Consider the following 24,767-nt stretch of genomic DNA (forward strand, 5'->3'; position numbering starts at 1 on the left):
GGTTACTCAGACTTTCACAGCGACAACAGGGACAGAAGCTAGATCCTTCTCTTCAAAAAGCACAGGCCTTCACCACACTTAGCAGCACCGGGCCACCGACACACAAGTTGTGCAGTTCAGATTCCTTCTAGCAGAGAGCAATGGGGCATGCACTCACAATTCATTACAGGACTGAAATGACACAAAACGCCATCTCTCCAGCGGCTCACCTGAATGGAGTACATGATGATCTTAAAGCAACGAATAGCAAACGTCTTTGGCTCCCAGAGCGAGTGGTTGTCTAGATGGCTTCAGAGAAAGGGAAAAAAAAGAGAGAGAGAAGAGTTAGTTTAACAATTACAGAGGCTTGTAGACTTGCTGGTACGACAAGCAAAGGCATCTTTTCCCTTTACTCAGAGAAAACAGCAAATAAACAGCGTGGGAGGCAGGTGACACAGAAGCAGTCAGAGCAGGGAGTGAGAGGAGGCGGAAGAGCAAAGATCAGGAAGGGGGAGCCGACGTAGAATTGCAAACTGCCAGCTAAGGCTCAAACCCTGTAAAGAGCTAATTTGTCTGCCTTTTTCTGCAATTCCCTCCCAGGCCCAGGAGTTACTCACTTTCAGGGGTTAGTCCACAACTGTGCTCACTGACTTTGCTCCTGTATGGCTGGGACGGGGACCCAGGAACTCCTAGGTCTTTATCCCAGCTCTGCCATTCAGTCCCTCTGTAACCATGGGCAAATCATTCAGCTTTTCTGTGCCTCAGTTTCCCTCCTCACCAAACTGGGGCTGATAGTAGTTACCCGCCCACTAGGGGTAGTTGTTGGGAGGAGAAGATTACCAAACACGTACACAGCACTTGAAAAAGTGCAATGCCCTAGGTATTGGAACAAATCCACTGCCCCCGGGACATCAGAGCTGTCGTTCTGCTCCAGGCTGCAGCCACTGACTTCAAAGCAGCAGCAGAGATGGAACTCGGCTCATCCTGATCCAGAAACACAGGTCCCAGAGCCACTTGAACTAAAGGAGAATCTCCACTGCCCATGAGCAGTCTAAGGTTTATGACTCACAGCTGAGTAGATCTGATCACTTGATGATTACCTGTTCCATTCATTCCCTCTGAAGCACCTGGCACTGGCCACTGCTGAAACACAGGATACTGGGCTAGATGGACCACTGGTCTGACCCAGTATGGCTGTTCTGATGTTCTTATGATTCCATTACATACAAAGCGACACTAAGGGTATGTCTACCCTACAATCTTAAGTTGACCTATGTTAGGCCGATGTACGGCTCCTGCAGTAATTACTGCGGTGGCTGATGTCCACATTACCCTCCTTCTGTCGGTGGTGCATGTCCTCACCAGGAGCACCTCCATCGACTGAAGAAGGGCAGTGTGGGGGGCTGAGAGCCAGGGCTCTCAGCTCCACGCAGCTCTGCAGCAGGAGCCCAGCTGCCCCACGGGCTTCTCACCTCCTCCACTCCCAGCCAGAAGCTGGGATACAGTAACCCAGGGCTCCTCACTTCCGGCGAGGAGGTCTGCGCCCAGAGTCCAGTCAGCTGCCGTACTCCCCATGGGGAGCAAGGAGCCAGGACCCCAGGGGGCAGCAGGGTTCCCAGTGACAGCTCAAGCCAGGAGCCTGGGTGGCAGCTTGGCTTGGAGTAGAGACCTGGCAGCAACCCCCCTGGGGAGCCAGGAGCCAACTTTCTTGTCAATTTCACGGCTCCAGCTGAGCCATGAAATTGACAAGACAGCCAACAGCAGATGTAAGAACACAGTGTTTACACCGACACTGCCTCACCCTATCTACACCAACCTGAGCCCTATGCCTCTCCTGGAGGAGGAGTTATGATATCGGTGTAGTAGGGTGGGAGCAACCCTGTAGTGTAGACTCTGACATAGTTAGGTCAACATAACCTGCCTTATGTCGACCTAACTCTGTAGTGTAGACCCAAGCCTCACTAATTCACAGCAATATTAGTGTTCCTTATTATCAACAATACAAAAGGGTCCCACTCTGGGACAAAAGGGGATGAGGAAAAGAGAACACAGATAGCCAGAGTGTCCAGCCCAAGAGAGATGCAGGCAGGGTGGAGGGACAATCACCAGATCGAGTGACTTACATGAGAACAGGTTTGATGGCGTTCTTAATGTTACCATAAGCCGCTCGCCCCAGTAACTCCCGCAGGCACCTTTCTGCCAGCTCAGTGGGACTCTCTTTCTCCTTTTCAGTTGCTTGCAGGGGAGATGGAGAGCGGCTGAGAGAGAGCGAAAGAGAGATTAAGCCTCATCTGTACAACCCCTCAGTACAGCAGCAATCAAGGAGACCGATTTTCATGCCCTCATTCTCCCGTGCCACAATGCGACGCTCTTGCTTTCTTTCCAACGCCGCACTCCCAGCGCTGCCACTCCTCCACTGCGAAGGACGCCAGCATCCAGAATATAAAAACCGCCCTTTGGAACTGGAAATCTGGGCCCACAATGAGAGCCATACTGCCTCCCTACATGCCAGCTACACTAGCAGCTCGTCCCATCTCCTTCCAGTATGCCACTGCACCACGCAGAATAGAACGGCTGTGCTCTGCTCTGCTCCAGGGTGGCTGCATTTCAGTGCTCAGCGAAGGGATTCCCTGTGTGCGGTGAACCTGTTGACCAGTCTGGGCTCCTTTGACAGGAGAGATATCTATAAACAGAAGGGATGCTGACTATTGGACTCCGCCCACGTGGACCTCTCCCACCCGCGCAGATCCTAACGTTTACCAGCGTGGCGCAGCTCAGATGTACCATGGAATGGAGGCAGACCGTGGGAAATTCCTCTGTTCTGACAAATTAGGGCTCCACGTAAAAGAGCGCATTTGGTTCAGGATTTAAGAGGTGCCTAGTTTATTCTGCAATGGGCCAGTAGAGGGAGCTCCGACTCTCCCCTTCCCCACCAAAACAACCGCTTTGTGCTTTATACACTCGGCCGGGAGTAACACGCTGGGGTTATTGGAATCGAAGATCCAAGCTCCTGTGGAACCTAAACAGAGGCTGTCACACAAACCCCGTCCCATCTCCAGCTGGCCAGAACGCTGCGCTCTGTGCCATCAGACTCTGAACTGGCCACGCTGACTCTGAGAGGTAGGATGGCTCAGCGGTTAGTGCTAGATTCAGAATTGGGACCCCGGGGTCAATTCTCTGCTCTGCCGGTGACGCCCTGCGCGACGCTGGCAAGTCGTGTAGTCTTTGTGGCATGGGGACCACAGCACTGCCCTACCCCACAGGGTGCTGGGAGGGTAAATACAATGAAGATTGTGAGGTGCTCAGATATCCCGGTAACAGGGGCCACACACATACCTTAACCAGCCATTCCTGACCTCTGGGCTAGCTCGCTGCTGTTTATTATACCTTGTAGTGAACCCCCCAGCCCCGAGGCTGCTCCAGTGGGCTCAGACCCCAGCAGCCTCCGCTCAAACACAAAAACCAACTGGGAGCCCCCCCACCGCACTCCTGCCCGGGAAACACAGCGTCAAACTCAAGGACTTGGCTGTGATGGTGGCTGACCCTGATTGCTTGAGAAACCATCTCCTTCTAAATCACCACCCGCAGCAGCTACGTGCCTACGAACGGCCACACTGGGTCAGACCAAAGGTCCATCTAGCGAAGTATCCTGTCTTCCGACAGTGGCCAATGCCAGCCTCAGAGGGAATGAACAAAACAGGTAACCATGAAGTGATCCATCCCTTGTTCCCCATTCTCAGCTTCTGGCAAACAGGCTAGGGATACCATCCCTGCCCTTCCTGGCTAATAGCCATTGATGGACCTATCCTCCATGAACTTATCTAGTTCTTTTTTGAACCCTGTTATAGTCTTGGCCTTCACAACATCCCCTGGTAAGGAGTTCCACAGGTTGACTGTGCGTTCTGTGAAGAAATACTTCCTTTTGTTTGTTTTAAACCTGCTGCCTATTAATTTCATCTGGTGACCCCTAGTTCTTCTGTTATGAGAAAGAGCAAATAACACTTCCTTATTTACTTAGTCAACACCAGTCATGATTTTATAGATCTCTATCTTATCCCACCTTAGTCAGCTCTTTTCCAAGCTGAAAAGTCCCAGTCTTATTAATCTCTCCTCATATGGAAACTGTTCCAGCCCCCTAATCATTTTTGTTGCCCTTTTCTGAACCTTTTCCAATTCCAATACTGTATATCTTATTAGTACCCCTGGAGGATGGACGGGAGGGGGGATCCATGAGGGCGAGTGGGGTCAGAGCTTCCTTAGCCATGGGCCCTTGAATGCGGAGCTCAGATCAGAGTGAGGAGAGACCCCAGCGCCCTGAGAACAATCTGAAAACACACACTGATCTGCCTCGGTTTCCATATGAATCATGTTTGAAAACCATGTTGCCATGGCACCCGAGTGCCAGACGGGTGCTGCACAGACCCCCGCGTAGGCAGCCAGACAGCGAGTCAGGGACAAGGAGGCAGCAAAGCACCCAGCTCGCTGCTACCAGCCAGCCCTGTGCTTCTGACCCATGGGGCGGGAGATGGACCTTTGGTCTGCAGTGTGTATCCGTAGGAGACTGTCCACGTGCTGCACACTCAGTCACTACAAAAACTTAACACATGCACCCGGGGAGCCAAGGCTAGAACCCCCATCCAAATACACAGATCTCAACCACTTCAGGTAACCCCTTTCATGGGAGCACTACACTGCACACAAAGCCTGGGTCTGTGGGACCTGGTGTTTCCAAGCCTGGGCTTGAGTGTCCACACTGCACTACAATTGCTGGATCCGGGTGCCTCAGCCCTGCCAATGCATCTGTCCTGCACTGGGCTGACCATTTACCGAGGGTCTGCAGCCTGAGCTGTGTCCACACTGCACAAGGAGAGGGCTTGGATCTGCCACAGCAGGACCTGGGCTCTGACCCATCCCCCTAGCAGAGTCCTAGGGCCTGGGCCCTCAGTACTTGCTGACCCGAGTCACACTGATTTGTGTGTGGTCAGACTTCGTGCGCACTATAGGCATACCCAGAAAGGCTCCTTTATTCTTTCTGGGAGCCAACCACTAGAGGACAGTGGTAGACACCCAAAGCCAGGAGACTGCAGTGTTTTACACACCATAAATGCCTATTTGAATATGAAACATGGGATTTTGTGCACTCCTTCGAAAATCAGACCCCCCCAGAGCCAGAACCTGCCCTTGCTTCAGCCGGTGCAAATCCAGGGTAACTCGCTGCCTACAAGTTACTCCAGATACATGCTGGCATCAGGATCTGGCCTTCTGCTTGGACCTTTTGCTTATGCAAACACCATGAAGGAGTTTTAAGCCCGAGCATTTGATTTTTCAAGGCATCTTTCCTAACCTTCAAAATAAACCAGGCAGAATTCATGCATACTTCCCCTTTCTCGCCAGTCTGTAAAAGCATCCGAAGAAAGCGGATCTATTGCCTGAGTAATTTCCCTTAAAAATCCCTGTCTGCTTGTGAAAACCCAGCAGGCTGGGGTGGACATGCCTGAGGCATACGATGGGGAAGGGAGAGAGAGAGAGAGGTTTTACCTAATCTCCCGTCACAGCTGGCACGCAGTCTGGGCAATTACTCCTCTCTAAAATTGTAGAGAGAGCGGAGAAAAAGCTAAGACTTATCTGGTGAATGCACAGGTCTGCACTTTCACCTTGACAGCTCTGCAAAGCAAGCTGAGTCGAACAGCTGGTGGCTAATGATCTTGATTAGGATTCAGGAGATGGGTTCAATTCCTAACTCTGCCTCAAGCTTCCCCACACCCTTCACTTCATCTTTCTGTGCCTATGTTCCCCATCTCCAAAGTGGGGATAACAACACTGCCTTTGTCTTGTCTCTTTCGATTGCAAGCTGCTCAGGGAAGGGAGTGCTTCCTTTCAGGCGTCTGTACAGCAACTAACACAACAGGGCCTCTAAGCGCTATCATCATAATGAAGAACTTTCCCAGCAGGCAATTTCAGTCCTGCAGAGAGAAAACACCACAAACAAAAACTCAAGTTGCCTCATTTTAAGGAATCTTCCGAAGGCCCCAAACTCTAACGCCCATATTAAATATTGTGCGCTTGAGAGAATATAAACAAAACGGAGAGCTGGTAGCAGGCTACAAGGCAGAGGGCAGGGAACCAGGGCTCGTGCTTCTGCCACTAGCTAGCTGCAGAACTCGAGAAAGGCACTCAGCGAATCACTGATCCGGAAAATTGGTTTGTTTCCAGCAGAAACTTTTCAATTCGTTCAACCAAAAGTGATCCCCCCCCAGTTTTTTGTTTTGTTTCATTTTCAAGGTTTTTTGTTGTTGTTTGCTTGTTTAAAAACCTTTTTGGGGTTTTTTGTCAAATCTGGCTACATTTCAAAACAAAACCATTGTTTCAAAATGAAAAATCAAAATATATAGTGTCCAAATGGCTGGAATTTTTTTTTTCTTCTTTTTATTTCCACCAGATTCGACTCAAATTCGCAAACCGTTTTGGTCCCCTGGAAAATGGATGTTTCATTGAATTTACCATTTGTCAAGAAATAAATAAATAAAAAATAAAATAAAATAAAATAAAAGTCACCCAGTTCTACTTAAAGGTCACCTGCAATGGAAACAAAATGTCTGGATTGTTTGTTTTTTTTTTTTTACACCTCTTTATGTCGTCTGCAGAAAGCCTGATGCGGGGGGTTGGGGTGCAGTTTAAGGGAAGATCGTTTTGCTGTTTTAGCCATCCCTTTTTTGCGGCAATAGTAGGAAATATGGGTCAGGTCCTCAACGCTGCAAACCAGCGTAGCTCCGTTGACATCGATTTGTGCCAGCTGAGGATCTGCTTCAACGTGTACACTGCGACTGAAACCAGACAGCCTCCCAAGGCCGGGTCCACCCATTTCTCACCCAGCAAGGACAGAGGGCCCTCCAGGAATTCAAACCCTTCCTCGCTGCTCGGGGAACAGAACAACTGTTTGCTGCTACCCAGACTCTAGCACTGGGGAATTCTAAGCAGCACCAAAAACGCTATCTGCAGCTCCGCGCCCCCTACCAGCAAGGGAAAAGCAAACTCCCACCTCTCAGCCTCCTCTGCGTGCTGTAGGTTGAAGAGCAGCGAAGGCACGATTTTGTCCATGTGCTGCGGGTCCCAGATGTTCGCTTGGAGTTCATCATTAACCGTCTTCCTCACCACCCCCTGAAGGCCTTTTATGCCGGACATCCGGATCCTTAAGGAAAAGATTAAAAAAAAAAAAACACAAAAACAAAAGACCAACACACGGATGACACAGTGCTACCCATTCATTAGAACGTCTGAACCCGTGACTCCAAACGGCTGGGGATTACCCATCCCACAGGTGTGACATTAGGAAAGAGATGGTCATCCAGAGGTGAGAGCAGTGGACTGGCCATTCAGGAAGCCTGCGTTCTTTTCCTAACTCTGCAAGAGGAATGTGATCTAGTGGTTAAGACAGGGAGTCAGGACTCTGGGCTTCCTTTCTCAGCTCTGGGAGCTGGGCCTGCTGGTTAGAACTCTAGCTGTTTGAAGGGAGGTCATTCCCTTTCATGGAGGATTTCAAGAGTTCAAAATCTGGGTTTGTTCCGATTGAGAGCAAAATATTCTCTGCAAAAGGGGACAGAGCCCCAAGCTCCAGGGCAGTGTGCCTGGTGGGCTGTTTTGCAGTCACAGACCCTAGGACCTCTGACTCCAGGGCAGTCTGTCTGGTGGGCTGTCCCAGAGCTACAGCCCCTGGAAGTGCAGACGGCCAAGGAGCTTCTAGCCTCTCTGCTCCCGCCATCCCAGACGATGGGCTGCTGAAGAGCATAGCAGGCAAGCTGGCAGGAAACCCAGCAGGGTTCCCACAGAACTTTGTCAAATCGAACTGTCTCCACGGAACATTTCAAGTTTGACAAACTGGCAAATTCCAGTGAAAAGAACGCTGTGTTAGCATTTTTCCGACCTGCTCTAATTAGAACAGTGTACGGCGGGGTCCAGGCTCTGGCTTCTCCTTCCAGCTGTGTGACAGAGTGATCTATGGCAAGTAAATTTACTTCTCCGTACCTCAGTTTCCCCATCTCTAAACTGGAGATAATGTTACTTCTGTCTTTCCCAGGGGCTGCTGTCAGGACTAATTTGAAGTTTGTAAAGTGTTCTGAGAGCCTTAGGTGAAAGGCGCTGGAGAGGGACAGAGCACCAGTAGTGCTTAGCAAGCCAGGGCCAGGGGGTGAATTCCTGACATTATTTCTCACTTAACAGAGAGGTCAATCTGCTTAGAAACAGAGACGGGCCCAGGCTGCGACATTTACAATTGGACCAAGATCTAAATTTCCCCAGCATGTGGTGGGAAGGGGGTGTTGGATCGGGGGATTTGGTTTAGCCCAATACAAAGATAAAAGGGCAGCCATGAAGTGGCAGACCCAGATCTGATCTTCCCCAGAGCCTGAGGGATCTTGGAGACAGGATTTTGGTTCAAGGCCATCTTGACTTAGAAGCAAATAATCAAGTGGTGTTATTTCTCTGTGTGTCCTAGCAGACCCCAACAAGCAATGGGCCAGCTAACGTAAATCAGCTTCGCTCCATTGACTTTAATGGTGGTATGCCAATTTCTACCAGCTGAAGATCTAGTCCAACATAATATGATCATTCACATCTCCCTCTAATAGCTGGCTCCAGCAAGAAGAGACTGCCGCTTTGTAACAGCTAAGAGAGGTACTACTTTAGCGGGAGTGCTGTCCTTTCGGTTCTGAAGGTCCTAGGTTCCATTCTAGCGGACTACAAAAATGTTCTCCATACTGAGAAATCCCCCGCTCTGCCCAGAGCCCAAACTGCTCAGCTGTGATGACAAGGAAAGACCACCCCTTTACTCAGATCAGCAATCTGTATACTCAGTGGTCTCCTAGAGCCAGAAAAATAAAAATAACCCAACACACTTTGTGAAACCAATTCATGGAACCACAGATCTGACCAGTGAACTTATCTGACCCCGAGGCAACTCCCGAAGAAGGGCTGTTAAACAGAACTAAAATGCTCAAAACCACAGGGTACTTCTCCCCTGATTGCAGGAACTGCAGAATAGGTCTCTTGCAATCCAGCACATAATTGAACCAGGATCATTTGTGCTCTATGGGTCAGGGGGAAACAATGGAGTTTTCTGCACCATTGTCTTGCTAGGGGAAAATAAAATGTCCCCTGATCAGAGTAAGGGGAAAATAAGCTGCAGAGAACAAATCGGCACAGAGAGACTCTGCTCAGCCACTAAACTATACACCAGATTGGAATGGGCTCCATGGGAGCTGGGCACCTTTCTGCCTTTGACAATCCCCCTCCAGGTCCGAATGGATGCTTCTCTGGGATGCTTATTATTTAAATTGGGCTGCAAGAGGTGCCTTCAAGACAAACTGGCCGACAAGATCTCTGCCTTGGACGGTTTACGAAGGTCCCGATCCTGCATTCCATAGTGGGGCGATCATTAAACACGTGCAGCGCTCCCTGGATGGGATCCCAAAGGCCTCTGAGCCAGATCCCCGCCGGCGGGAATCAGCTTTGCTTCACTGACGTAAATGCAGCTACGTCAATTTACACCAGCTGAGGATCTGGTGTAAATGCCTCTCATTCCTCTGCGGCTCCTACGGCTTGCCTCTTTCCCCAGATACAGCAGCCCTGACCTAAAGCAAACACACTAACCTCCCCACAGGCCCCAAGGGAACCTGAAGAAAGCCAAGGCTGGAGAAGCTGTGTCTGACATGCCATCAATGCCTGGGCATCCTCATTCCCAGCCTCGCTCACTGCAGCACCACTGAAAATATGAGGCCCAAGGTGGCTAAAGGGACATAACCCAGAAAAACGTACCCTCCTTAAGGGATGGTTCACCCCACGCGGCATCTCTTCCCTGGAAAATGACTGCATTGTTTAAAGACATGGCTTGACTTCCCAGCAATCCCGGGGGGAGAAAAACCCTGCAGCGTTCGATTCCTTTTGGAGAGACGACATACATTATAACTTCAGGGGAACTGTCCCAGGTCTGAACTTGGCCCTGTAACCTCATTTATCAATAAACACTAAGGATCAGACCCTCCGCTGGAATAAATCAGTGAGAGCCATTGATTTACCGCAGCTGAGGACCTGGTGCTGAATCACAGACCGACCTCCGAGGCAGCTTGTTGACTTTTACCAGGTGAAACAGGTGTGGGAGGGCTGGGACTAGAAGAATTTGGGGCGGTGTTAAAAAGTGGATAAGCAGCTGTGCTACAGGAGAACAGAAACGTCCACTGGCATTAGAGCTACAGGAGGCGTCAAGGGAATTGGTGTGTGAAGTACATGGACAGAACTGTTTAAAATACAGAGGCCGTTTCCTAGTATCCCAGGGCAGGTCAGATGGTCACGGATGGAGGGGTTGGCTGAAACCGGATCTGGGGGAAAAAGAGGCCCGATGCAATTGGAAATCGTGACCCTGTGAGTAAGGGTCACAGGACAGTCGCTATTTTCTCCTCATTTTCTAGGCGTTTGTTTCTCAATGAACTGTTTGGAAGTGGCATAAAAGCCCCCAGATTATGAACTTTAATGTTCCCCTGGTAAGTCACTGGCTAGCCCTTCCGGTGACCATACTGCAGCTGTGTGTGGACCAGCACATCACTGAGCCCCCACACACAAGAGTCGTGCCCAAGAAACATAGGCCCTAATCCTGGGCGCAAACAGACAGATTTCCCACTGGGTCACTAGAAGTAAAGCGGGGCGGCAGTCTGTGAAGGCTTTCGATCAGTAAAAACGGAGTGGGAACCTCAGGACTTAGCCCACTGCAAACAGAGATGGGCCTAGACTCTAGATCCAAATGTGCCTGGATGTCGGGGCATCTGCAATCCCAGTGGCAACCGAAACTCACTTGGCCCTGCCCTCCCCAGCAGCCCCCCATCTGCCCCCCCCACCCAGAGCACCCGCCCCCAGATTTAGTCAGGGTGGGTATTTTTAGTAAAAGTCATGGACAGGTCACGGGCCATGAATTTTTTTTTTTTTTAAGTTATTGCCTGTGACCTGTCCATGACTTTTATTAAAAATCCCCCCGACTAAATGCTAGCCTTAGTGATGGCTCCTCTCTCTTGCCAATGAGCTGAATCCAACCACTCTCGGCACTGGGGCAGTTGGAGCCTGAATCTGACTCCATGTATCAATCGTCGCTTGGACCCAGCTCTGCTAGAGAATCAGGTGAATCTCACCTGGAGCCACCAGTCCTTATTGAGCTTTGACACCAGATGAAAAGCGTGATATGGGAGCCGAGTAGTGTATTATTCTTCCTTCTGATTGTTCAAATAGTAAAGGTTGACTCTTCATGTGTGAAAATGCAATTTTCAAAGCCTTAGAACTCAGCCAAATCTCATCCAGTTTTCACTATAACACTTCAAGGCATCTCTTCTCAGTTAAGGCTCGTTCCTTGTCAAATTTCAGCTTTCTAGTCTCAGCCGTTTCAGCCAGACGGCTTTCAAAACACAAAGCTGCCAATGTTACTTTTCCCCTCTGGGAAAATATTTTCCCCATCGCTCTCCCTGTTCTCAGAAATGGCTGGTGTGGTTTTATTCCCACTTTCCAAAAGAAAAAAAAAGTCTCCTTCAAGCAGCAGGCCCCAAGAAGCAAAACCTGAAAGTTACAAGTGAGTGTGACCTTAGCTTTCTCCAGCCAGATTCTCACACTGGGTACCTGCACTGCATCACTGCACTATTTGAGCACTAGACAAGCTGAAAGGTGGGGTAGTCCAACGGAGGGAGCTCTGGACCATAGGTTCTATTCCCAGCTCTGCCAACGACCCACCCTGGGTCACGTCCCCTCTCTGTGTGTCTGTTCCCACCATTAGTCCGTTTAGATTGTTAGCTCTACAATCTAGGGCAGGGATTGTCTCTTACCATATGACTGCACAGCGCCCATGACAATGTAGGTCCAGATTCTGGCTGGAGCACCTAGGGCTACCATAAAGCTACTAATAGTTTGTCCAGCAGCATTAAAATAGTCCAGAACAGCAAAACTTCATGCCCTTCGCTCTGGGTTTGTGCATAGTCTGAGCATTGGCTGCTCTAAGGTTCCAGACTCCAAGACCAGAGACCAAACGATCACCTCTCCTTTAGGCGCTAGACACTCTTCCTGGCTCAGCTCTGAAGCACTGGGTTATTACTCTGTGCTGTCCCTGGCCTGCCTCTGCTTGTTATTCCTCGGCCTTCGAAAGGCTTCCTATAACGCCTAACCTCGCTATGAGATGAGGGGAAGCAATTCAAACTCAAACTCAGACTGCAGCCTAACCATGGGCAAAATATGGTTAAGAGAACAGCAGGGCGTTACTGAAATGGCACCCAGTCAGGGTGACACTTAGAGAATCCCAGTGCCAGAGAGCCTGGAGCCCCTTGGCACGTAGCAGAGAGTCTCAGCTGGCTGGCTGGCTGAGTGTGCTTTACACACTGCTGCCGTGGTATTGCGCCAAAAGATGGCACGTAATATATCTTTGGAAAACTACTAACTCACTGCTAATTCATGTTCTTGCGTGATGCGGGTACAATTACCCTACAAAGACTTATACAGATGTGCTGGAAAGCAATTAAAACATATTTAACGCAGGCATGCCAGGGGAAGTGGATAAATGGGTTTTTCCAGAAGAAGGAAAGGGGCGGACGCCTGAAGCCAGGTGTGGCCAAGCACAGGGGGCTTCGTACTGGACTTTGCAGGAAGATCATTTGCATTGCGAAAATCACATGCAGGGTAGAAGCCAGGATGGCGTCTACACCCGGCATGGAAAGGAACTTTATGTGGGGAGTCACTTCAGACGAACACATTTCAAAGGTTTAGTGGTCTATAAAGAGAGGGGAAGAAAACCCCTAAGTGGCCCTTCCCCTGAGGAGACAAAGGGCTTGTCTACACTTGAAACACTACAGTGTAGACACTACTCTAGGGGTTCTCCTGTCGGTGTAGGTCACCCACCTCCCCGAGAGGCAGTAGCTAGGTCGACAGAAGAATTCTTCCATCCACCTAGCGCGGTCTACACCCAGGCTTACGTCAGCTTCATTACGTTGCACCGGGGCGTGGATTCTTCACACCCCTGAGCCATGTGGCCAGGTCAACCTAAATTTTTAGTGTAGACCAGGCCAAAGAAACTAAGCGATCTGAACTCTGTGTTGGGATCCTGGCCAAGGACTAGCCAGCCACGCTGTAATAATGACTGTGGCGAGACAATCTCTCTGAACAAGAGACTCTCGTTTGTTGAATTTCAGGCTTAGTAGAGTATTTTCACTTTTGTGTGTTTGTAACCATTTCTGTCCTTATGGGATCACTTACACCGAGGTTCGCTCGTTCACAAACTTGGTTTACGTTTGCTATAAACCAGCTCAGTGCCGTGACTGAAGGAAAGGCTGTGTTAACCCCCGTTAAGATAACAGGCTGCTGTATATTGTCTCTCTAAAGGAGCAGCGACCTTGGTAATGGTTGTGTGAGCATTACAGTGAGGGGCTGGGAGTTGCAGAAGTATGTTCCGGGAGGAGAACTCAGGGCTGGAAGGCCTATTGAGTTCCCCTGCAAACAGGTGTTGACTGAACCCCTTCTTGGCCTGGGAGACCCCCCAGAGCATCACAGTCAGTTCTGGAATGCTTTGCAAGGGACGGAGAGGAGGTAATTTTAAGTGCTAGTTGTTTTTAAATGCACTGCAGACAAGATCACCATAAACAACATTAATCTGTCTGTGTTCATCATAATTAATCCTCCCGAGGAGCATCTTCCCAGCACAGGAAAGCAAGTCGCTCATTAACACTCGTGTCTAGAGAGATTCGGTTTTCCGTATTTCAATATTATAATCAAGCACGCGGTCACATTAGTGGATTTTAATGCTGCTCTAAGGAGCCAGATCGACAGCACTGGAGACTGAAGTCCTATGTTGAACCACACACTAGATGCACACTTCCCACCCATATGCCTCAACCCTGATCTGAGTCACTGGGTCTCTACCAATTTGATGGCCTCTCTCTAGTGAATTCTAGTGGTCTCTGGAAGGTTGTCCTAGAGGATGAGTTTGTACCCTCTATGCCCAACAGCCATTGGCAAAAGAACTGGCTTTCCCTACTAGGTAGCTGTGAGTAGATCCAGGTGGGAAACCGTTTTCCTCTCCTGTGAATATTTTCAAGAGTTCAGAAACTTTTCCCTTCCACTTCAGAACAAAACAGAAAAAAAACAGGCAGAGACCCATTCACCTGGGATGAAGGAGAGCTGGATTCAACTCCTGTGCTCTAACCACTGAGTTACCCCCAGGGCATCTGCCTCTTTCAGTTCCATCCTGCACCCAAGAGACCTCTCTCGGTTAAAGTTTTGGCAAACCCGGTATGTTTCTTCAAACAGTGTTGCTTCCAACACATCGGCATTTTCCAAATAAAAAAAACGTTTTGTTGAAAAATTCCCAACCGGCGCTAGCTGCGGGATCGCATGGAGAGCAACTGAATTCCATTTCACAGGTGGCTTCAGCTCCCAGAGGTTATTCACAGGCTCCATTGCACAGTGATCCCAAGATGAAAAGCATCATATAACAGCTTGTCTATATGGGGACACTCAGGCAAATTAATCCAAATTAATTTTTAAAATGGATTCGTTAAACTGCATTAAACCTGTGTGGACATTCTCGTTCACAATTAAAGTGGCCTTAATTCAGTTTAATTTAATTCACTTCCAGATGAATTAAGATGAACCAAATTATGGCCTCTTGAATTCTGGATAAGAGCATCCACACTGGTTAATGAGTTTTAACTCATCCCCTTTAGATTTTAACCTGTAGTTAATTCAGTTTAACTTTCCTGACCACGTCCAGGTAGAGAAGCCCCAAAAGTTTTATTCACTTGTTCAGTTATTCATTTGCTAGACAGAAGTGGGGGCTGATGTGTTTCATTCCATACTCACTTGGTTCTGATCTCCAGCTCATCGTGACTAGAGTGGCACATCTCACTGAAGCGCGACACAAAGAAATCATAGCTCCTGTGGTAGGATGGAGTGTCCTCTTCAATGTTCGCGAACTTCACAAACTGGAAAAGGGAAAATGAAGGAGAGAAAGTCAGCCCAGAGGAAGGACAGCAAAGGCGGGAGGGAGAAAATTGATGAATAAACCTCATCCTCAGAAGCAAGCTTCTCACAGAGCAGGTCACACCAACTCAAAGCAGCACCAGACCCTGCCAGAACAGATGCCAAACCGGCAAACATATCTCCACCGCTACAATGATCAACACCCCCCACAACACACCCGTCAAGATCCTTGGGTCCTATTCATACCTATCGCAACATGCGGGGTACCTCATCCAGTGCAATAAACGCCCCGATAACAACTTTGTGGGGTGAAGCCAGATAACCACTACGCTCTCGAATGAACTTGCACAGGAAAATGACAGAAGACAGACACCCTGTCACCTGTGGGTGAACATGTTTCACAAAGCGATCGCTCTATATCCGTCCTCGTCCTCAGTGGAAACCTGCACAACACCACCTTCAAAAGACCAGCCTGGGAGCTTAAATTCATAACTTCACGAGACACTAAAAAAAAAATCACAATCTTAATAAAGACACTGGTTTGTGGCTTATTAAAACAGTCACCCGCTAACCCCCCTTTTTTGTCTTAGGACTGCAGGGGTGTTAACAGGTCACTTCACCTTGAATGGTCTCTTACAAATCTGTGTTAACTACTTATGCTAACCTATCTGTTCCACCGGCTGGGACACTCGAGTACCTTTCCCAGACCTGAAGAAAAGCTCTGTGCGGTGCAAAAGCTTGTCTCTTTCACCAACAGAATTTGGTCCAATAAAAGATATTACCTCCCCCACCTCGTCTCTCTAATATCCTAGACCCAACACGGACAACACCACCACTGCAAATAATCAAAAACTCTTTTATAATTCTTATAGCTTTTATGGGCTCCAGTGATACAAAGAGGACTTAAAGCTGCATTAAGGCAGACGCTGAGGATACCTCTAATTTGGAGAATCCTGAGCTGGATAGCCAGCCCTATGCCAGCCCCCACCGCGGAGGGATAGGCAGGAGATTGGAAGGGGGATGTGACAGATGGGAACGCAATGTGCTCTGGTGATCCTGGCTGAGGGAGCAGCACCTTGAGGACCTTTTTCCACTGACAAGTTAGAGCAACCCCAAGGCTGCTCTAATTTGCATTATAGGCTAGTTCAACCTCAGTATCTCCAGGATCTGAAAAGGATGGAAAGATGGCATAAAGCCATCTAATGCCCTCAGAAGGGCACTGAGTGCTACTCTAGCGGACCTGGGAATCTAGGCCTGAAAAGTGAAGGTTTACAATAACATGGGACTCTGAAAATCCAACTGGATTCTTCCCGCTTTTAACATCTCCACCAGGAAGTAGTGTAGATTCTGCCAGCAGAACTTAGCTGACAAGTCTGCTGCTGCTGACAGAATCCAACCTCATAGCCGCACTGCCTCAGCGGGGATAACCAGAGTTAAAACTTGTTGTGTCAGTAAAGTCAGCAGATCTACAGATCTGGCCTTTGAGAGTCACATTTTCAAGCTTTTCTCTGCAACCACGAAGGCTAGAGACTTAGCCGACAGTCTCTGCAGTTTCTTTCCAGGACCTGAAGCTGAAGTTTCAGAAAAACTTCAAATACCACAAGACTCAGGATAAAATTGCAAGCATTGGTATCTAACATGAGCACCTAGCAAGTAGCTACGATGAAGAGAAGGGGGTCATTGCTTTCCTGACTGTAATCTCAGACAAACATCTTAGAAAATTACCAGTGCTGTGATACTTTGAATACACGTTGCATTTATTTTTTCCCCAGGGAAAGGCAGAGTCCTTGACATTTTCGTTTTTGCTAACAATCCCACATGCTTTATTTTTCCATTCTCCAAATGCAGGCACAACCAATTCCCTGGTGAGGTTTTAGCTACTGTAGCCCGACAGATAATTCCTGGGCTAATACTATGCTGCACCTATACAACTGGGCAGACCATGATCCGCCGGCACGTGCAAGTTTTACATCGCCACAAGAGTTGTGTTAGTAGCAGCCGCGTTTGGATGGCATTGTGAGGCAGGCCGGGATACTCTACAGCCAACCACTTAAAGCGATCTCCAAAACCATCCTAATTACTAGTGCAACACAGCAAATCAGCCAGAGAGGAGCGACTGCTCATGGAAGAAGGCTCCTAGCAATGCTTCATTCCAGGAGCTGACGTCCAGCCTCTAGCCAGCACATCAGCTCTTTGCTTCAAGCTACCATCTGTCCACTAGCAAAGCAATGAAGACTGCAGAGACCCACTCCCTCTGCCAGAAAGAGACATTTATGCATCACTTCTATTTCAGATTCCCTTGCTTTCATTACGGTTTTATCATGGCTGGTGTGGAGAAAGTGAATAGGGAAGTGTGTTTACGCCTTCACATAACACAACAGCCAGGGGTCACCCAAAGAAATTAATAAGTAACAAGTTTAACACAATCATAAGGAAGTATTTCTTCACACAACGCACAGTTAACCCATGGAACTCATTGCCAGAAATGTCGTGAAGGCCAAAAGTATAACGGGGTTCAAAAAAGAACTAGATACGTTCATGGAGGATAGGTCCATCAATGACTATTAGCCAAAATGGTCAGGGATGCAACCCCATGCTCTGGGTGTCCTTAAACCTCCAAATGCCAGAAGCTGGGACTGGATGACAGAGGACGGATCACTTAAAATTGCCCTGTTCTATTCATTCCCTCTGAAGCACCTGGCATTGGCCAGTCGGAAGACCGGATACTGGGCTAGATGGACCATTGGTCTGACCCAGTGTGGCCGTTCTTATGTCTTCATCTGCAAAACGGGGAGAATACGACTTACCTCTGAAGTGTGCTAGGTCTATCTGGCTTCTAATACAGTGCCCATCACCATGGCAACTCAAAGTTAAAGTGAGCACTTCAAGTCCTCCTCTCCCCCCCCACCAGTCAGATGCAGCTAGACTTTATTCTTTTTCGTTTCTCTGCTTGCCTATCCTCGAGGCTGCTGGGAGAACAGTGTCCAAATTGTCCGTCTTATTGGTGGCATAAACGACACAGAACATAAGAACGGCCGTATTGGGTCAGACCAAAGGTCCATCTAGCCCAGTATCTGGTCTTCTGACAGTGGCCAATGCCAGGTGCCCCAGAGGGAATGAACAGAACAGGTAATCCATCCCAATGATCCATCCCGTCACCCAGCTTCTGGCAAACAGAGGCTAGGGACACCATCCCTGCCCATCCTGGCTAGTAGCCATGGATGGACCCATCCTCCATGAACTTATCTAGTTCTTTTTTGAACACTGTTATAGTCTTGGCCAGGGATCTCAAACTCAGATGACCACGAGGGCCAAATGAGGATTAATAAATTGGCCTGAGGGCCGCATCACTGGCACCCACCCACCCCCCACTTCCCCAGCCCCGCCCCCGCTCCACCCCTTCCATGAGACCCTGTCCCTGCCCTGCCTCTTCCCTGCCCCCATTCTCAGGAGGGGTTGGGGTGCAGCAGGAGGCCCGGGTGCAGGGTATGGCAGGGGGTCGGGGTGCAGGAGGGGTGCGGAGTGCAGGAGGGGGTTCAGCTGCAGGAGGGGTTCAGGGGGCAGGCTCCGGCCCGGCACGCACCGGGGGCAGGGCAGGCTCCCTGCCTGCCGTGTCCCCGCGCCGCTCCGGGAAGCAGCTGGAACCTGGAGGGGGGAAGAAGGCCCAGGGGTCTGTGTGTTGCCCTGGCCCTGCCTCCAGGCACCACCCCCGCAGCTCCCATTGGCTGGGAACGAGGAACCGCGGCCAATGGGAGCTTCAGGGGAGGTACCTGGAGGAGCAGCCAGGGCAACACACAGACCCCTGGGCCCCCTCCAGGTTCCGGCCACTTCCCGGAGCTGCGTGGGGGCGGGCAGGCAGCCTGCCATGCCCCCGGTGCATGCCTGGCTGGAGCCACTCTAGGTAAATGCTGGGGGGGGGGGGGGCCCCGTGGGCCGCGTGTTTGAGACCCCTGGTCTTGGCCTTCACAACATCCTCTGGCAAGGAGTTCCACAGGTTAACTGTGTGTTGTGTGGAAAAAGTATAACAGGGTTCCAAAAAGAGTTAGATAAAGTTCATTTTGTTTGTTTTAAACCTGCTGCCTATTAATTTCATTTGGTGATCCCTAGTTCTTGTGTTATGAGAAGGAGTAATTAACACTTCCTTATTTACTTTCTCCACACCAGTCATGATTTTATAGGCCTCTATCATATCCCCCTTTTCCAAGCTGAAAAGTCCCAGTGTTATTAATCTCTCCTCAGATGGAAGCCGTTCCATCCCCCTCCTCATTTGCGTGGCCCTTTTCTGAACCTTTTCCAACTCCAATACATCTTTTTTGAGATGAGGTGACCACATCCGCACACACCACGGATTTATATAGTGGCAATACGATATTCTCGGTCTTGTTATCTGTCCCTTTCCTCATGATTCCCAGCATTCCGTTCGCTTTTTGGACGGCCACTGCATATGGAGTGGATGTTTTCAGAGAACTGTCCACAGTGACTCCAAGATCTCTTTCTTGAGTGGTAACAGCCAATTTAGACCCCATCATTTTATATGTCTAGTTGGGATTATGCCTTCCAATGTGCATTACTTCGCATTTATCAACACTGAATGTCATCTGCCATTTTGTTGCCCAGTCACCCAGTTTTGAGAGATCCTTTTGTAGCTCTTCGCAGTCTGCCTGTGACTTAAACTTTCTTGAGTAGTTTTGTATCATCTGCACATTTTGCTCAGCCTCTGCCTTCGGTGTTCAGATCATTGCACAGGCAGAAGGGACTGATTTGCCTCTAGGCGCACGATTTTTGCTCTCTTAATAAAATGTCAGATCCAAAGAGGAAATGAAAGACTGGCTTTGTGCAATCCAACAAGCCGGCTCAGCCGCGTTGGGAACGGTTCCCAGAAAAAAGGGACCCTCTTTCAACCTATAAATGCCTCCATTATTTACCAGGAAAAGCAGCAGTGTTATATAACGAACCTTATACCACTGGCTGCACAAGAAGGCAGCCGCCCGCTTAACTTACTACACATCCATGTGCTGATATGGGACGAGACTTGGACCCCGTGGTGAGAGAACTGGGAAGGATGCTCCTGCCCATCCCCCCACCAGCGAAGGAGCTAGTTATCCCAACGGAAGACACCGATTTTAATTAGTTTCCCCTGACTGTCACCCTAGAATCCTAAAGCTCCCAGCCCTTCAATGTCGGCTGGCACCGGCAGCATTGGCTGCAGCCTCTCCTTTTTGGGGAGAAGGTTTGTTTTAGAGTAGGGGGACATTTAGTGCTCCCAAAAGATGCCCCATTGACAAGCTCCAGAGCACAGCAGACAGGCAGCGTAAGCTTCTTGCATGCTGCCCGTCTCCTGCCAATCTGCCTCCTTCCTGGCCTGCAGGGGCCTCCTCCGGGGGCAGAGAAAGGAGAACATTCCCCAGGGCCCACTCGATCTGTGGCCCCTCTGCTCTGCCTGCCAACCAGGGCTGCAACATGGTGCCAACTGCAGACTGAGCTGTCTGAAAGCAGGGACTGTCTCCCTCTGTCTGTTTAGCCAGCGCCTAGCACAATGGGACCCGGATCGGATGGGGGGCTTCTGGATGCTACCTTAATACATGTAATAAATTGGGATGGCAACATCTGTCCATAGGGACCTAGACTCAGACCAACTACGCATTTCACTCCAGTAGACAGGCATCAGACCGGAATCGCTTTGTGCTTCGCCTGCTCCGAGATGGATTGGAGCGAGTGACCTGTAGATGAAAGGCTCCACCAGCCATTAGCAGTCCCTGATTAACTGTATTGGCGACCAAGGCTCAAACCAATCATTGAGAGTGCAGAGGGACCTGTGGTTTTTAATTATGCTCTTTCTCCGCTGTACATAGACTGAAGCATATCTGAAAACACCCAGCAGTGTCTCTGGGCTCAGAGTGGGGCTGGCGCCAGTCACGCATACTTCAAAGTCTTCCAAAGCAGGAGAAGCCAGAGACAGGTACCTAAAGACCAAAGCATCAGCTTTGACAGACACTGGAAATTTTTTATGAGTTAAATTATTAAAAATTCAAGGAACTAACTTCAAATGAGGTTTTTTAAATAAACATTCGCCGTTCGAGCAGGTGGGGTCACCAGGACTCCTGGGTTCTAATTCCGAGTTGCTGAGGCTCTGCAGATCATTTCCCCACTGTGTGTCAGCTTCTCCACCTATACTATAGGGATGACGATCCTTCCCTATCTCACAGGGCAGCCGTGTTGAGAAACCGCTGCAGGATTCTCCCCCACACCCCCATCACCCCAAACTCACGCTAACACCCCTGACACACGACAGCTATTGGAAGTCTCATGCATGCATCTGAACGGCACTGTAAGCTCCTGGAGGCTCAAGCCTTTACGTACAGCACCGAGCACCACCGCCGATTTCAGTACAGAAACACAGCAAAATTAATAACAGGACCCACACATATCTCTGCTGAACCCTAGGACCTCCGAGTCCTGAGAGGGGACCTGCTTATGCAGAGTTACACGAGAGTCAGAGTGCAAAGCTGAGCTGTCCGCATGGGGTTAAACACCAAACAGCTGCACTTCAACCAGCAAGTTGCTTCTGACGCATAGGAGGCAAGTAGGAAGTTGGGATCTAGAAGGATTGGAACAAGCAGGCCCTGGGAATTGTGGGATAGCACTGGTGGACTATCAGAAAGCAAGCTTTATGTCCTCACTGCAAAGTGGGCAGGCTGGGACACGGGTTGGTACCTATGCCCTGTCCAGCAGGCCCATGTGCTAAGGGGAATGCAGGCACGTGTGCATGGATGAGAGAGGGTTTGGGGCTTCTGCAGGTGTCTGAGCCTGATTTCTACACTACAGAGACTCCCCAAGGGTGCAGAATCTGCATGGGCGAATGGAGGCCTTCAGGGATACAGCAATAACAGGATTTGCACACATCTCTGCTAAATGCCTTGAGATGGGCACATCCGAGAGAGCTGTGGAACGAGCCCCCCCACTGGGGGCGTGTGAGAATGATCAGTATTGGGGATTAGCAACGCGTGACTCAGTGAAGGGGAGACATTTCGAAGGCAAGATTTCACAGGTGTGACTCAGCCTGGCTGTCTATAAACAGCATCCTCACGCCTCCACCATTAGCTCCATTACAGTAGGGACTGTTTGCGACAATACCCTTTAATTAAGCCTGCACCTGAAACAGTTTCTCCTTAGCAGAGAGAGGAGGAAGCATCTCATTACCGCTACCCATTTCCCAACACAAGCACACAGCAGGTTCTCTGCAGAAATTGTCCTGAGCATTCCTCTGAATTATGGAGTGCAAAACACCACATGGCAGGCAGAGGGTCCCCTCAAGTCAGACCAGAACGTAGTTGGAATAAATTTATTAAGAGTTCATTGCCAGCAATGCAACTGACCACTGAAAAAAACCACAGGGAAATACCACAAACCAGGCAGTAGCCAAATCCTCAGCGCCCATTGTTATTCCTAAGGCATTTCGATACATACGCACCATACATGCAGTCCAAGACAGGGTCAATGACAGAACCCAGCACGTGAGCCTCAGTCCTCTGCTCTAACCACTAGGCAATTCTTCCTCAAGACTGTCCTGCTTCATGATCTGGATTGCTATTGCAGACGGTCTGCGCTGCTGGAACAATAATGGGCAAGGAATGAACGGGCGGGGACAGCTTTCATGATCCTCTCCCCACCCCTCATTCCTCACACCGGCCCGGGGCTGCGTCAGGGGAGATGTTTGTAGCTGATCTACACGCCGAACCTGATCTGTATAGACACAGAAGACTCCGGGTCCAATTTCTGATCTCAAGCGCTGCGCCAGCAACTCCTCTGAAATCCATGGAGGGTGTCAAAGGGCCAGGTCCACCCTGTAAGAGGGAACTGATCCAGCCCACCTGTGCCTCATAGGCAGCCTCTCTGATGGAGGGCCAGAGTTCCCCATAATGAGCCAGAGGGGAACAGGAAACAGGAGGAGGAAACTGTAGTAAAGGAGACCAGTTGTGAGCAGGAAGCTCCTGCAGGAGACCCTAACCTGGAGAAAGGGAGGCCAGAGGCAGAGGGTTAAACACCAGCCGGGGGCGACAGCTTCATGAAGAGCAGACTGGGACCCAAGAAGAGATATGGTAGGAGGCCCCATGGCTGACTGTGAAGTTTGATGCTTGGCTGATGGACTTTATTTGGACCTGGAGAAGTTGGTCCAATGAAAGATATTACCTCCCTGACCTGGTCTCTTAAATTATTTCTGTTATTCACCCGTTCCCAGGCAGGGCTGGCGTTAGCCACGAGAGACTGTGTGGAGTTTGTAAGTGCCCTGAAGAGGGGGAAACTGAGGCTGGTCTGCTTGCAGAGCAACCCCAGGCCAGGAAGGGATTGAGGGAGGCCGCTGGCCTGCTGGCACAGGGATTGAGATTAACATTAACGGAGGGATTCAGATTAACACTACGGTAGCTGAGAGCAGCATCTGAGCCTGCAACCGGAGTAACCAAGAGCAGCCTCTGACCCTCCGGTTGGCAGGCATGACAATCCAGCCCTGCTCAGCAGCAGTGAATTTCCCTTGAGCCCAGTGTTTTTCATTGTGCCTTTGGATGGATATTCCTCTTGTTCACCAGACTCTATGGCTCCCCTTTACTCTCCCAAATTGATCACCGACCACGGGCACCCTCGAAATCCATCATTAAATCAACTGAAGGGAACGGGGCTGCGAAGGCCGTGCTCCAGTAGGGATTCCACGCTTCCCAGGTACAATCAGTCTCCCGCCTCGGGGGCCATCCGTCTCATTTAAAAGATCAGCTGCTGATAAACCCCGCTCCTTTCCACAAAGTGACTCATGGCAGGGTCCCACTTGCTGCCCCTCCATCCTAGGCTGCTCGGTCCCCATTGCGTCTGGGAGGGGAACCGGACTGAGACAGACCCTGTGTTTTCTTTTGGGTCTGATCCTCCTGCTCACTCACAGCTCCCCGTTGGCTTGAGTGAGCGCGGAGGAGGGTTTGATCAGCACAGCGCGAGCACTGGGATGAAACGTCTGGAGCCCAGCAGCTGACGACTGTCACCTCCAATCCTTCGGCAAGCTGAACGTTTACTCCCTGACACAGATGCGAGCTGGCGTGAAAAAGCAACTCCCATTAAAATCACTACGCTCCAGGTGGCCCAGGAGGGGAGGTGGCTGCTGCTGCCACAAACCAAAATACAGGTCTGTCGCCTCTCACTTCCTTTCTGTCTCCATGGCTCTCCCATGGCCTGCGCAACACCTGGGCAGGTGGCGAGCTGAGACTCCCGCAGGTCCAACGAACACACTTGGCAGACCCCTCACCTCTGCCTCCAAGCCCCATGCAGTTTGCCTCATCCACCTTTTGGGGGAGGAAATATCTCTTTACTGCGTGTCCGTACAGCCCCTAGCACAATGGGGCCCTGGGATCCATGCTCTGGTTTATCAGAACCGCTAAAGGTTAGGAGGTGTTTGGACAGAGTTCCAATTTTCACTTAGGGAGGCAGTGTTGCTGAATGCTTTAAACACTGGACGGGGAGCCAGGAGCTTCCAACTTCTAATCCTAGCTCTGCCACGGACTTCTTCTGCAGCCTAAGGTGAAACACTTAACCTCTCGGTATTTCAGTTTTCCCGCCTGCAGAATGACACCACAGAGGTAGGGAGGCAGGGATGTGAAGAAATGACTGCTCATAGAGTGCTCTGTATTACAGTGTATCAGAATGAACTGGGGGGTGGGGAAGAAAGAGACCACTGCCCTCTACTGGATGGACCCAGAACAGCTCAGCTGTGTGTCATAGGCCTTACCCAGCTAGTGGAGATTCTCCTTTCCCTGAAC

At 49.9% G+C, this 24,767-nt stretch overlaps 1 protein-coding gene across 9 annotated transcripts in view; it reads right to left on the minus strand.

Annotated features, from left to right (window-relative positions):
• Positions 1-24,767, minus strand: part of EFR3B (EFR3 homolog B) — a 155,252-nt gene that overhangs the window by 37,255 nt on the left and 93,230 nt on the right. For all 9 annotated transcript variants that reach the window (XM_037893784.2, XM_037893783.2, XM_043542063.1 and 6 more), the window contains exons 5-8: positions 14,851-14,972; positions 7,019-7,168; positions 2,103-2,237; positions 210-288 (exon numbers count right to left, since the gene is read on the minus strand). In XM_037893784.2, coding sequence (XP_037749712.1) covers positions 210-288; positions 2,103-2,237; positions 7,019-7,168; positions 14,851-14,972 — 486 coding nt within the window. The remainder of the gene's footprint in view (positions 1-209; positions 289-2,102; positions 2,238-7,018; positions 7,169-14,850; positions 14,973-24,767) is intronic.

The sequence above is a fragment of the Chelonia mydas genome, chromosome 3 (genome assembly GCF_015237465.2).
Source record: "Chelonia mydas isolate rCheMyd1 chromosome 3, rCheMyd1.pri.v2, whole genome shotgun sequence".
NCBI lineage: Eukaryota > Metazoa > Chordata > Testudines > Cheloniidae > Chelonia > Chelonia mydas.